Below are 15,109 nucleotides of genomic sequence, written 5' to 3'. Positions count from 1 at the left end.
ATTCTTAATTAAATCTGCATTATCATTTGAACTTTAATTCGAATTTATAAAGAATCATGTCGTGTATGATAATTAAAATTAATTATTGGCTGTTTAAAATTTGCTCACTTACAAATTGAGCTGTTTCAAAACCATTTTCTACCTGACCAATTTTCCAGGCAACTGGCAAGCTGACTTTTACTAAATTTGTTAATCCCTGAGTTAACCATGATCACTTAATCAGTTATGGAAATTGTAATTGTTTAATAGACCAATCTCACAATCTAATGTAAGATTTGTCTCCCTTGCTGACATGTCAAGAACTCAGCTATGGGCCAGTTCAACAATGTCATTTACCTCCCTTACAGATTAGCTGCAGAATGATCATTCTTGCAATGTTTGTCCACCAGCCACTTCTGTGGAGCATTGTAACTCATAACTCTGACATAAAGTTTATACCAGTATACTTAGAAAAATGATTGCCACACCTTCATGATACTAAGACAAAAATCTTTTTAACAATTTGTTTCCTATATAATTTGTATAAAAACTGTAAAGTGTCCCACTTAGTTCAGTAGGTATTGAATGGATGTGTGTTCAATGGTTTTAAATGTTCCTGGTTGCTCTGACACAGGATGTAAACTTTTTCCAGACAGTGTAGTAACTAACAAAAATCTCCTTCAATTTAGTTCGAGAAATGCACATTCTTTGGAGAGAGTTCATTAATATCTCATCATAAACAATATAAATTTCTGCCCTCAGTGTGAATGGAGCTATATTTCTTTAGGCAAAATTGCAACCCATTTTATTTATTTTTTATCACAACTTTCTACAACATGACAACACTAAGACAATAACAGATGTTGTAATCTATACAATTTAAAGGCCACAAAACTCAATAATATTTTTGTGGGGTTTTTTTTCTTTTAGTATAGAACTATCCCAAAGATAAGAATCTGTATATTCCTTTATTACAGTTATGTGTAATTAATGTTGCTATAGGTTTAATTTATATGAATTTCATTCTACATTGTTAAGATTATGCCATTTCCCATCTTGGGGGCATACTTTCAAAGGATCCTTAAAATGACTTTGGAATTGGCATAAAGGCTAACCTACAAAAAGCTCCTTGCAGCATAGCAACCATTGTTTCTCACCTTGATTTTACTTTTCCTGGTGGTATCCAAGACAGCAATTTAATATTCATTATTCAGATAGGAGATAAAAATGCGTAATTCCAGTATTCTTTTGAGCAATAATTTACATGCATTTGCTTGTTATCTGCAAAAGAATGATATTTTAATTGAGTCATTTTGTGTGGAATTACCAGGCAGACATGAATGACTTAAGCATTTTACTTGTTTAAAATGTCATGACTTTCTGTGAAGTCGAAAATAAGTCATGTGCCTCTCATAAATAAAGTAAATATGCATGAAAAGTATTGTTAAAATGTTAAATCTATAATTCAGTAACTGTACAGTAAGTCAATAAATGTACTTTTTGTTTTCATCATCATCATCAGACCCTTAACCCAAGAGGTCGTTGGGGCACCATAGTTTACTTTACAACCAATTATCTCCATCTTTCCTTGTTCTCTACTGCCCTTTGGGAATCTCCAAATCCCATGCCTGTCCACTCCTTAAGGTTGACTTCCCACCTCTTTTTATGTCTGCCTCATTGCCCTCTTCTTCTGCACCCTCTCACTGTGCCTTGCAAGATTGGTTTTGCAAGTCCAGATGATCTTGAGACATGACCGTACCACTTAAGGTTGCGATTTTTTACAGTAGTCAGTAGGTCTTCATCGGGTATGATGGCTCATTGGTTGCATGGTCAATGTATGAAATGTCCAAGATCTTGCAGTAGCATCTCATTTCAAAGGTTTGAATCCTTCTTTGTAGATGTGATGTGAGTGTCCATGTTTCACAAGCATACCTTTGAAACATGGACATTGACATGGACTTTTGTTTTAGTCTTAATTAAATTATCTGCTATGATTATATTTGTTTGGGTGAGTGTAAATTGTCAACTTCAGTGACCGCTCTGTTAGCCTAGTGGTTAGAGCGTCTTGGATGCAGAAGGTCGTGGGTTCGATCCCCGGTCGAGTCATACCAAAGACTAACAAAAATGGTACTAACAGCTGCCTCACTTGGCGCTCAGCATTAAGATGTTAGTGTTAGGACTGGTCAGCCTGGTGTCAGGATACTGGTTGGGACATCATGCTACATGTCTGCAGCATGATGCCCCAGTGCTAGACATCACTATAAACTGTCATACTGCAGACATCGTAGCAATATGACTGAAACATTGTTAAAAGCTACGTTAAAATTCCAAATCACACACACTGTCAACTTCAGTGAGCTGTCTGGCTTTTTTGTGCTCATAAAAAGTTCCTTTATTAAGTTTTCAGCCTTCACAGGTATTTTTATGTGTTCTGTAATATATAAACTTCTTACAGTGGTGGACTTTCTACAATATAAACCTAAGCTTTCATTATTCATTAACAAAATACATCATTTTTTCTGAATTTAATTTACATATTTCATATTTCATGTCAGAGACTGTTATTTATATTTGAACAAGCGGAGCAGTAATGATTCATTTTTTTGCTTGAACTTGGTACGCCAGCTATTGTTGGGAATTGCTCTCCAGAAGTGGTGATTTATACTTTTATTATCTTTGGTGGTAGGGAACACATAAAGGGATGTAATTTCAGGATGCACTTACAGAACTGGGCCATATAATTTTCTGTGCTACAACCCTATGGTCTTAAAATAAGTAATAGAAAGAGTGAGAAGCAACAAGCTTTGTAAAATTCAACAAATAATTTATTTCCCTAGAATACAAAGCACAAAATATAAAATGAACTTAGGGTATTATGAATTAAAATTCAAATAATCTTAGAATTACCAACACAAGTCCTAATATTTAAAGTTTCGAATAAACTTTAGTGGTATTCCAAATAAATAATCCATTGCTGGAAGTGTTGATGTGCCTGTGGTGGCCTGTGTTGTTGTGATGTGCCAACAGTCTTTTGTTGAATCACTAAAATACAATGAGTACTTTGTATTTCCTTAGAAGAATAACTTGACTTAAATAATTTGAATAAAATTCCAGCCCAAACAAACTACTAAACACAACAATAATACAACTGATTCTGCTAAGATCTTACAGCAGAAATGAATAATATGGTCCTCTGCATGACCTCAGGTCATGAATAACATTTTCTGTTTAACAAAAACAAACTATTATCTGATGGAAAATTCATTTTGGAAGGTTCCAAATGCTTACAAGATAAACTCTTGGGCATAATTAGAAGGTCTGTTATTAAAGTTATATTATGAAATGGCAAACAACAGCTTGACTTAAGCATTTCATATGGAATTTCCAAAGTTCTGAGATGAACATGTTGTTTACAAAACCAAAATCAATGATTCAGGTCAGGTATATCATGAACTTGATTTTGGGGAAGGTCAAATCTAAAATGCAGTTATCCATAGTATATAATTAAAAAAACTCGATAAGAAACAATGCAAATTAAATATACATAACACTGTACTAATTTCTGAATGCTCAAAGCCTACATTTATCAATATAGACATATCCTTGATGCAATCTTCCATGAAGAGAAAACCATATGAGCTGCTGCATTTTTTTTGATCTACATGTGTTTGAAATGCGTTTTAATATTTGCACAAAAGAATCAGGTGCTAATTTCAGTAATGAGTTTTCCAAACTCAGGACTGTAAAACATCCAAAATTCCATCAATAAAACATTGTCTTATATGAGTTACAACTAGGATAAACTCTCAAAAGATTATTTTTACTAAACTTTTTCTTTCATTACAAACCAATCCTGACCAGCCAAACCCATATATACTCAATATTATGTTCATCCATTTCTAGACTGGTTCTCATTCTTTCGTATCTTTAGGACTCAGTTCTGAAGGTGTAAATCCTGGCATCCATGGAATACAGAGAACACAATTGCACATTATTGGGTGCTCTCAAACGTATATGTTAAATGTATTAACCTTGGATTATCAGTTTTCCTTTTTTTATTGTAATGAATGCATTTGTCAACAAACATGATTTGGACTTTACAATTCTCAGTACAATATAGTGTACTTTCCTGGAGTTTCCTCAGCATTCTCAAAAGTGCTGCTGTGTCATAAAACACAAAACAGCCAAACCCAAACCACTCCCAACAAGTCACTGTATCCTATCAGATTTTTTTAATTTATTTATGTTAAGTTCATCTGATTTTCTACAAAAGTGGTACTTTTGAGCATACTTCCTTCAGTAGCTAGAGTTGTACTTGATGCTGATGCCAAAAGGTTGCTACATACTGTACCTAGATTTTAAATAGGCATACCAATGAGTGCCCACTATCCATGTACTCTAACGGTGGCAGACTTTAGATGGTGGCTTACAAAAAGATAAAATTATCTTTAAGGCACTAAATTGTCTTTTTACTCAAAATTAGTTGTGTTTTTTCTTGGTACTTGGAGTACTGGTAGCAGTAGTAGTAATGGTAATTGGAGTGCTGGTAGCAGTATTAAATGTAGTAGGAGTACTAATGGTAGTTGGAGTACTAATGGTAGTTGGAGTACTGGTAGCAGTGGTAGTAATTGTAGTTGGATTAGTAAGTAGCAGTAGTTGTAGTAATTACAGAAATAGGAGGAATTGTAGCAATAGTAGTAATAAAAGTAGTAGTAGTATGTAGTAGTTTTGGATATGGCTGCAATATTACCAAAATGTCGAAGAGTGTATAATTTACAACAACCAAATAATGCAGTTGAACCTAAATGATTAGAAACTCAACTTTTCACTTTATCATTCTTCTAGAGTTACTAAACAGCTGAAAGCGGTTGCATGCAGTGCCTTACTTAAGTGTGACAGTTTCATTTGCTGCAGTCTTTTACCTCTTATTGTGACAGGATTCAATTTGTAGGACGCATCTTTGTTAAATATATCAGAGGACACATCTTTGTTAAATATTTCTGATTGTTTCAGTTACACATCCTTAGGATTACTGTACATGTATAGTGATATTGTTTCTAGTACATATATGTGCATGAATAAAATATAGATAATGAAACAAAGCATACTGCCTGGACATGTGCATGGGATGCATTTGCAGGATCTACAATGACTAAAAACTATATACATTTAGTGGCTAACAAACTTGAAACAGTGTTGCATTAAAATAAAATGTTATTAATCAATGGTTCTGTTAAAAGACATGTTTTATAAAGGTAATTACTATGGTTTAAGAAACGTTTTTCAGCATTCTAAGTAAATCAGCTCAGTGATTAATATTGACTGTAACTGAATGTGGTCAACTTGTGTTTTCCTTGTAATGCAGCCTCATGTCAGCCATATTCCCAGACCCAGACAGTGATGGGGGCTTTTTGAGACTGAAAAAGTGTTTTCAGTTTACAACTGGGGGTGGGGTGGGGGGGTGCAGCCGTGCGCATGACTAAAAATAGCGACATCATCCAATTGAGAACTTTTATAATAAGCCTGTAAAAAATAATTGGAAATTCAAATCTGATAATAAATAGTCATTCTTGTTTAAAGCATTTAATAGACTTACAAAGAAAAACGTTGTAATTGGTAAACTTGGTATTGTCAGATATCATCACCAAACACTTGTATAACCACAACCATAATAACCTTAAATAAAATCATTCACCAAGTTTCTGTCTTTAGAATCCATTAGATGGCAAAATGTATGCTTAATTATATAGTCTTTGCTAATCTTGATAGTTCAGTAGGGGATTTGAAGGTAATGCAGCTGGCATTAGTGTTCATCATACAGTCATGAGAGACTGGATGGTACTGGTGGTCATACTTTTATGTTGGATTCTCTGAGTGAATCATGGTAAGAACAGAGTTGTTCTGGATGACCATAACGTTGGCAATGTCAGAACTTTATCCATCCAGTCTTATCATGAGATATGCTTATTGCTTGTCTTTATAGAAAAATTAATATCCATCACATTTGAGACCATCCATTTCATTGGGGGAGGGGGGGTGTACAAGTTTCATGTTTATTGGGCGCATACAAGTAATATAGCAGTAATAAATGCCTCTTCCCAGTATGGCTTTTAATGTTTTATCAACATAAATCAAATATGCAAACACGAGCGTGTATTTATTATTGCCTTTCAATAAATCTTCTTCATGGCTAAAAGCAAACTCAAAAGCATAGGTATCTTAACAAGATAATGAATAATAATACAGAAAATAATCTGAGTTTTAAAATAAGTGTGTTGAATATTACATACAGGTGGTGCTTCTATTTTGACAGACATCATACAAACACAGGAATGATGTTATGTTGATATGTTGTTTGCAGTATGTGCAAAGAATTAAATCTCCAAACCTCTGTTTGCTGACATGCTTCACAAAGTAAAACTCCATCAACCTCGATCTGAAATTTATTTTTGCTTGTCTTTCCTGGCTTTGTTGATAGCTAATGCTTCCTAATTGGATTAAAAAATAAATCATGCATGAACACTATTCTGACAACTGAAATAATCATGCTTGGCATTTTATATAAGGAGTAAAATCGGATTTACTTGTCAGTTATCTTTAATACAGATGGCTTAGAGATTCTCATTAATCTGGCTTGTCTTTGATTTACCTATATTGTGTTGTTCCACTTTGTGAATCTGATATGCAAATTTAGCACAATGGGCTCACCTACTGCAGCCCTCAGGGTACTTCACACATCACACTAGCTATTTGTATTGTCATCCAATTAAGTAATATGTGAAATGTTGGTATACCTGACCTCAGTGCCTTTTAATTGCTGCTATTTAAACTGCTCAAAGAATGGTTTTACATCAGTTCCATTTATACATGCTACTTGTAACTGACATATACTGAATTTTATTTTTTTGTGTGAAGATTACTGAAAATTATTTTTGTAAGAAACACAACCGTGTTGGGGGGGTAGAAGTGAAAAATCGTATTTTTAGCATGGCACACCATGTTATGGCAGGTATATGCAACATTCATTGTGAAAATCGTAAATACGTACTTTAAGAAAAGAATTAACAAACAAAATCGTACTAAATAATCCTCTTGTGCAAAGATGTGGAGATAATCATTTTATTGGAATGTGTCTTTCTTGTGTCAAGTACAATCACATGCTCCTTTACACATTTTATAAAAGGTTACAGGCTGTAAACTAAACTAAACCATTTATAAATGTAAACTTTATGTATGTATACTTTGCAGCCTTAGTTGTAGAATACAACATAGTGTCTTCAAGAAAATGGTCCTTACCTGTAACCTGACACAGTGTGGTCAGGTCCTCAAGGGAGTTGGCTAGGGCGTATTGCATGATATTATATAATTAAAGGGGTATGATGTCTGGTTATCTGAGGGATTTGGAAAGTACTACTACAGAACTGTGTGATTGATGCCATTTTTGTTCAAAAGTCAGCCAGGGCAGAATCTTGCCTTGGTGAACACTTTCACATCTGTGTAAATATCTGTCCATACATCAGTCGATACCCTAGATTAACCTTGGTGTTAAAGATTTATCCTACCTTTTTTATGTATGTCTTAATTAGCTAGGTAAGATGAAGGTCTCTTGTAACATCACGATGCCTTCTGTTTGGACAGCTTGTTAGTAACATTTAAAATTCTGCATTACAGTGAGCATAATAAAAAAGTTAGGTTTGGAGGATGGTAACATTAGTTTTTCTGTTGCACAAGTTTGCTTTACTGTTAATTTGACCAAACACTAAGGGGATGGGGGTGAGGGGAATTAATTGAAAGCTTGAAGTCTGTTTTGCTTTGAAATTAAAAGAGAAAATCAGTGATAAGATTTATAACACATATCTTGAATTTTGCAAAACATGTGATTAGAGTGGTGTGTGTAAGGAAATCCAGTATTTTTCTTCAGCTTTTACTTCTATTTGTACAAGTACCGACATAACTCATATAACTTCAGATTCCAGATGTACCTCAGAGAGACAAAATCGCATTCGAGCTGGCAGAGAAGGCAAGCAAGGCTCACAGAGATAAAAAGGAAAAGGCACTAAAAATAGCTTCTAGGCTTGCTAGGTAAGGTGAATTTTCTACTTTTTATTGTTTTATATTTCCCTTTTTAGAGGCATCAAAGCAAGATTAGGATAGGAATTGGGTCTTTGCATAAAGATTTATATAAGCCTGTCTTAAGTCAGGTGTACTATGTTAGTGTGTCAATCCATTAATAATTGGTTGTCTGACCCATAACTTTGTAATGGTTGGAGGGATTTCCATGTATCTGTCATGAGAAGCAAATGTGTCGTATACCCATGCCAGGCCACCTGCCCAAAGGTCAAGGTTAGGCTATGGGAAAATGTAATTCTGTGACTTTCATCTTTGTTCAAAGTATAACTTATAATCTTGGAAGATATTTGAATTAAATTTTAGCCTAGTTATATATTATGTATAGATAATGAGTTTTATGTCATAGCCACACCGCCTCAGCCCTAAGGTAATGACATGGCAAAATGGAATTCTTTGACTTGTATCCTGGTCTGAAGTACAACCTTTGAACCACTGAAACTATTTTAGGTGTAATTAAACCAATTAAGTTTTTCTTATATATTTCTGTCATTTTTCTACATTTTTTTAATGAAATCTAGTGCATTAATTATAGTTCAGATGCACCAAGACTATCATATCCACCAGTATGTTAGGACCTAACTTCAGATGCACCAAGACTATCATATACACCAGTATGTTAGGACCTAATTTCAGATGCACCAAGACTATCATATACACCAGTATGTTAGGACCTAACTTCAGATGCACCAAGACTATTTGTAATGTCGCCCTCATAGTAAGAGGGGTGGTTAATTGGATTTGGCTGTTGTTATCTAGATGATGACATCCCTCGATATTATAGCCAGGCGGGATTGAAAGAAGAATGGAATTTCATCAGAGAAATGAGCAAGAATACTGGGAAAAAATAAAACAATACGAGCCCCCTTTTGACAAGAAAATAACAAATTTAATCAGAACAAATTAATAACAGCAATTCCAATGCAAGTTGGATAAGATCATTAAAATTTAACAGGTGTGTCTAATTCGGATTTATTTTATCATCATACCGAGAGGTAAAAAGAGCACAATGTCCACGACCGATTTGCATCACCTTCCTGTCTGACCATATATCAACGTCTCCTAGTTCATCCTTCCTAAGCTGTATGCTTTGCCCCTTCATGGACTTTCTGGTCCTTTTATTCTGACCTCGTCCTTCTTCTTTCCCCGTACCTCTGTCTCCAGACTATCTCTTCTTTCTCTCAGAAAGCTGTTCCTTTGCTGTTCTCTTTCAGAATTTGTGCATCCTAGCACTAAACATGTCTTTCTTTTTACAAGACGACCACCTGGTCCCATTCTTATTTCACTAGGAAAGCACTAACCTCTTTATGCTTCCCATGGAGTCGACTGTTTCCTCTTCTAGTAAATTTTCAGACTAAAGAATTTCAACTAAGGTCGTCACTTAAAGTCTGATTGCTCTAAAGTGTTCACCCTAAATTATTCTGCCCAATTGTAGGCAGCAGCCCCTAATTTTTCCCAAAGAAATCATTCCTTTCAACAGGTTTAGATAGCTCAGAATCTGTGAATGACAGTGCATGACAATTTCCCTTTGAAAAAATGATAAGTGGACATAGGTTCCAACCAAGCGGTTAGGGTTGGTAGCTCAAATGTTTACTTCCTAAGAACCATGTTAAGATACCCCGGTCAATTTCACTGGGTCGGAATGCTGTCCCTTTGAAGTTTACACTGACATGGGGGAGATGAACAAAGAAGAGTCAAAGTGACCCTTCACAAAGACTTTTCTGGCTTAAATGCGATAACATTTTAATGCTTAATGCATTCAAGTTTAAAATTTTCTGTTATTCAAAATTCAACACTTCATAAAGGCCCGTCTTTAAGAGTAAAATCAGAGATTTTGCTCTCTGAATTTTGTTATTGTTAACATGTCCTGAAGTGACCCCTTCACCTCAGAATCAATTAGTCTACTCAATCCACTCCTACATTGGCACTTCCCTTAATGTAGCGCAATTGAACTTGATATTAATGGTGAAATAATGACCATCTCATTAAACGTTCATTTGTCAATTTAGCTTGGGCCAAATAAGCAAGTGGTTGGTGGTCAGTTTCCAGAACAAACTTTCGCCCATACAGATAGCGCTGGAATTTAGAGATTCCAAAGATAATCGCTAGGCATTCCCTGTCGGTAACAGAATAATTATGCTCTGCTGTCGACAACTTCCTGCTACTATAAGCAACCAGAAACAACTTCCCATCATGTTCCTGCAGTAAAACTGTACCAAGACCCCTGTTAGAAGCGTCGGTACGTAAGACAAAGTCCTTTGTCACATCAGGTAGTCTCACTATGGTGTCTGATGTCAACCTATCCTTCAACGTCTGAAATGCTCTTTCACAAGCGTTGGGTTCCCCCAGCGACATCACATGGAATTGAGTAAACTGCCAAAGCTGTAAATGGCTAAGGTTGAAAATCTTTACAACCATTGATTACATCAAGTCAAAATTTTCAGACATTGTGAATAATTCAATAGTATTTAGTACAGGGGACTCAGGTCTGCCTTTAAGATGGTACTGATAATGAATTTTTGAGAACCAAAATTTGTTCTTTACAATATAATGTAACTTGTAATCAAAAAAGATTCCTTGCTAAGAGAAGTACATGAAGAGAAGCCTGTGATAGAGGAAGCAGTTATGGAGAATTGATGCCAGGGCAGTTGGAATTAAGATTTGCAAAGAGATACGCCAAGAGAGCTGACTGAGGCTGGAATAAACAGGATCTGAACTTGTTTCCCAATGTGTATGAGTTGAAACTAATGACTGAACAATATAAAGGAAGGAAAGGAAATATTAATGCAATAGTCTACTTTTTGTCCCCCACCCTGAAATTGTTGCCCAGGTTGACATTTTCAGCCTGGTCTACATTTCTAACAAGAAGATAAAAACTGACACTAATACCCTGTCCAAAACACAAGAGAAAAATGATTTAACCATTGAGTAAAACAAAAGCAAAATAAACACGACTTTAGATATATGAAAATAACATATCATTTATCTACTACAGGGATAGGGAGATTGGTCATGGAATGATGACATTTCTCCCAAAGTATTATTCATTTTAGTAATAAATTTCATTCAGTTAATAAGCATCATAAAATTCTTCAGTAAATTGTTATGCTACAATTGGGGCTGTTAAATATGTTGGTTCAAGTCAAATGGCTTCTTGTAACATAAATGTTACCTTTTCCTAGCAGTGGGCTGGGCTACAATTAGGGCTGTTAAATATGTTGTTTCAAGTCAAATGGATTTGTGTAACATAAATGGTACCTTTTCCTAGCAGTGGGCTGGGCTGCAGTTTCGGTTGTTAAATATTATGCTCCAGCTCAGATGGCTTGGTGAGATATAAATGACACCTAAAACACAAGTGTACTGAATGTACAGGACAGTTTTAAAATGAATATTTATGGTACAAATATACACTTGATATAAAGACAATCAATTTTTCCTTTGGAACGCAGCTACATGTCTTGCCACTGTACAGAAGGTTTACACATCATTTTGTGCAGAAGACAATTACGAGAGATGTTAATTGTCTGTTGTGGGCGATTATTGCAAGATTTTCACACACAAGAATGTGTTAAACATTAACATAAGTGAAACAAAATTGAAAAGAGGTGTTCAAGTCTCAATGTCACCATTACGTACAAAACGTATATGCCAAATTAACATAATAGAATCTCGATATGGGTCCTGAACATCGTTGGGTTCCTTTAAAACTAGATAATATTGATGATTTATGACATTATGAGCCATGCAGTCTCTCCCTTGAACTGAGGAACATGGCCATTTTAACATAAGAATTAATCTGATGTTGATTGGCTACATCCTTCAGTAAACAGAATAAGCCAATACCACGATATGTTGGATATTGTAGGTCATCCTTATGTGACATTATTCTGGATTACTTTGTTCCAAATATAAATATATTGTATATGAAATGAAGGAAAAAGGTCAAACATGTTGTTTATTAAATATGTATAAACTTATTTAATTTCAGACTTCAAACTTATAAGATCCACATTAAAAAGTGGGCCTACCTCTCTTTTTTCCTCTTCTAATCTATCTATTTGCCATGTACAAATGTTGTTGTTATTAGGTTAGTCACTAGTGTGATTTGTGTAATGCATGATGTCACTACTTTTGGAGCACTCCTGAAAACAAATGGCATTACAAATGACTTGGTGACTGAATTAAGAGGTGGCAGCTCTTAGTTCTAAACTGATTTTTAAAATAATTTTTAAACAATGTTGCAAAACAAAATGCAGGTTGTAGCGATGTTTATGCTCATTGGGCACAGTTGCTTCACTGACACGAAAACCTTGCACATGCATGTCTGGCTGTTTATAAATGGTAATTTGGCTCATTCAGTAGAGATCAGATTTTGTTGTTAATTAAATTGCCATATCTCCTGTTCCAGTGAATGACTGTACATCAAGCCTTTGCAGTACGCATGAAAAGTCTAACAAATTAAGATTCCTGATTGTAGTACATGTATATAGCAATCAGGTCTGCCTTTAAGTAACCATAGATTTGCTTTATAATCTGTACTTTATCCCAATAAATATGTTATATAAAAACCCATCTGGATCCATCATTGGAGAAGTTTGTAATATTGCTTATACACAAATTACTTGGTGCAGATATATTGCTGATGTTGACAGGTGTACTTTTATTGTCTAAATTCATGCATATTTTTCACACTTTTGTTCAGGGATAAATTGTGCAGTAAATCAATCACTACATTCTCGTACATTTCAGGTAATAATTTTTTTTCTTTTTCTTGTACAGTCCATCACCAAAATTTGGATTAAGCACAACAGAGAGGATTAGTTCTATGTCACCTGCAGCACAGAAACTTGTGAATTCATCACGGCTAGGAATTCGAACTCAAACAGACAAGGCTCTTAGAGCTAGCTATAGTCCCTCCCCTGGCAGGACTCCAGGCGATAAGACTCCATCAGTACTCACACCTAGTTACACTCCAAAATCAAGTGTAAAAACACCATCAATAAGGACTCCAGAAAGTAAAAGGAAAGGGGAGGCAACCCCATCATTGACAGATGATTTACTTCAGATTCCAAAATCCAAGAGACCCAAAGCATCTGATTTCTTTTGAGAGAGTCATATAATAAATGTGTCTTTTTTTCTTTCTCCTTAGTGTTGTAGATGTATTGTGATGTGCAGGTTCAGTCTACTTCTGGCAAGTTTCTAGGAATGCTGTCTGGATTCTGGCTGTATACAATCTATATTTATTAGTTAGAATAATTTTGCTATTGCAGTATGAAGATCAATAATCAACATCACATTGCATGAATGAGTATTGTCGTGCAACTACCTCCTCCCACCAGCCAAAATACTGTTGCACATTTTGAGTAAAAGGTAAAGATGGCAAAAGAACACTACAGCATTGTATTGTGGCCAGTAGCTGCTGCCAAGGGCCTGCATTATGTTCTTGTTTCTTATAGATCAGGCATTCAAATCAAGATACAAAATTCCCAACTTCAGCTGAATATTCCAGCAGCTGTAAAAGTAACTTGAGAAAGATGGGATCTTTGGCTGACAGTTTCATCATAACAGCTCTGTATGTCATGAATATATGCCATATATAGTTTGAGTAATGTTCATTTTTGTGGGCTAAGAAGACATCACTGCTCTGTGAAATTTACTATGTAGGCATATTGATATACAAAACTTCCAGTATTTTGATGTAGTGCTGTAAAAAAAGAAAAAAGTAATTAAATGTGATTGTAACATCTTCAGATACCACAGTTTTGGCTCACAACTATAAAGCATAGGTTGTTCCTAAGATTAATATATTTGAACCTGTCAGTAATCTATTATCTATGTGTGTGGGAAATAAATGAAGGTTTCCAAGTGATGCATCGTTTTCTTCATTCAGTGGACAATCAAAAGGTATTGGAATAAAGATTTTTCTCAAAGAATGGTTAGCCAGTTAGTCACAAATTGTGGAATTGTTTTCAAATTTACCATTATTCATTTTCACTCTGTGATATCTGTTACACAGTATTTTTTGCATTGATGACAAGCAAGTTTTCCTTGAATCAATATAAAAATGGTGGACTTGAAGACCCTGTCTTTCTTTTACCATGGAGTTATGTGAGAACATGAGTATTGGAGATGAATTGTTAGGTGCTTCAGTGCATTATATAGAAATACAATTTTGGAAGTAATGGCTTACAGGTTGGGTTAGTGAAAGAGCTGTGCAAATCTAGTCTAGTTGAATTATTCTCATTCATTCATCTGCAGATAGACGATCATGGTTTTTGTTGGGATAATTTATTGTGCCAATTTACAGTGGTCTCTGGCAGTCTAATTGCCAGGAGATGAGAAACCTCTTATTCTCAAATATACATTGTTACTTAAAAATAAGCCAGAAAACTTGCCCGCATTGATAGTTTTCATTGGTAATACTTAGAACATGAAAATTTCTAAAGAAAGAAACATAAGTTGTAGTTGACAGGTGTCTGCTATAATTAAAATAACTGTTCTATTTTTCTCTTGACATATCATTCATTCTTCAGTAAACATTTTCCTGTTACAACTGTGTCGCATGTTTCCCAGAACGATGTACATGTATGTATACAAGTCTTCTGTAAAACCTTCTTGCATAAAAATAAATTTATGTGCAGAAAGTTGTTATTTTGAATAGTGTTATGCCATGGGTCTGAAAAGGGCTCAGCACAGCATTTCTATTAAGACATGACTTCTGAATTTAAAAGAAAATTTAAAGACCCACAGTATAATCAAAAACCATGTCTGTGACTTTCAGTTTTAAGAATATAATATAAACCTTATTAGAGGCAGGTACTTAGGTGTAGTGACTTTATCAATATTGCTGTTACATCCCCACCGCTATGAAATACTCTTTAGATTGTTACATACAATCCAGACTCGCGAACCTTTAATATGTAACGTTTAGGTCTATTAAAATCATCCAGAATTGCATTGACTTGAAGTCCACAGTTTGCTACGGCTTTACACGCTCTCTAGG

General features: G+C 34.9%; 1 protein-coding gene across 2 annotated transcripts in view; it reads left to right on the top strand.

Moving 5' to 3' along the window:
* LOC149777160 (splicing factor ESS-2 homolog) overlaps positions 1–14,750 on the top strand; it is a 35,432-nt gene extending 20,682 nt beyond the window's left edge. For both annotated transcript variants that reach the window (XM_089941856.1, XM_089941855.1), the window contains exons 6-7: positions 7,949–8,061; positions 12,886–14,750. In XM_089941856.1, the coding sequence (XP_089797982.1) occupies positions 7,949–8,061; positions 12,886–13,213 (441 nt within the window). In that variant the 3' untranslated portion in view covers positions 13,214–14,750. The remainder of the gene's footprint in view (positions 1–7,948; positions 8,062–12,885) is intronic.
* The last annotated feature ends 359 nt before the right edge of the window (positions 14,751–15,109 follow it).

This window comes from Sinohyriopsis cumingii, chromosome 18 (assembly GCF_028554795.1).
Source record: "Sinohyriopsis cumingii isolate HCF-2022 chromosome 18, ASM2855479v2, whole genome shotgun sequence".
NCBI lineage: Eukaryota > Metazoa > Mollusca > Bivalvia > Unionida > Unionidae > Sinohyriopsis > Sinohyriopsis cumingii.
This window is presented reverse-complemented; position numbering and strand designations above follow the sequence as displayed.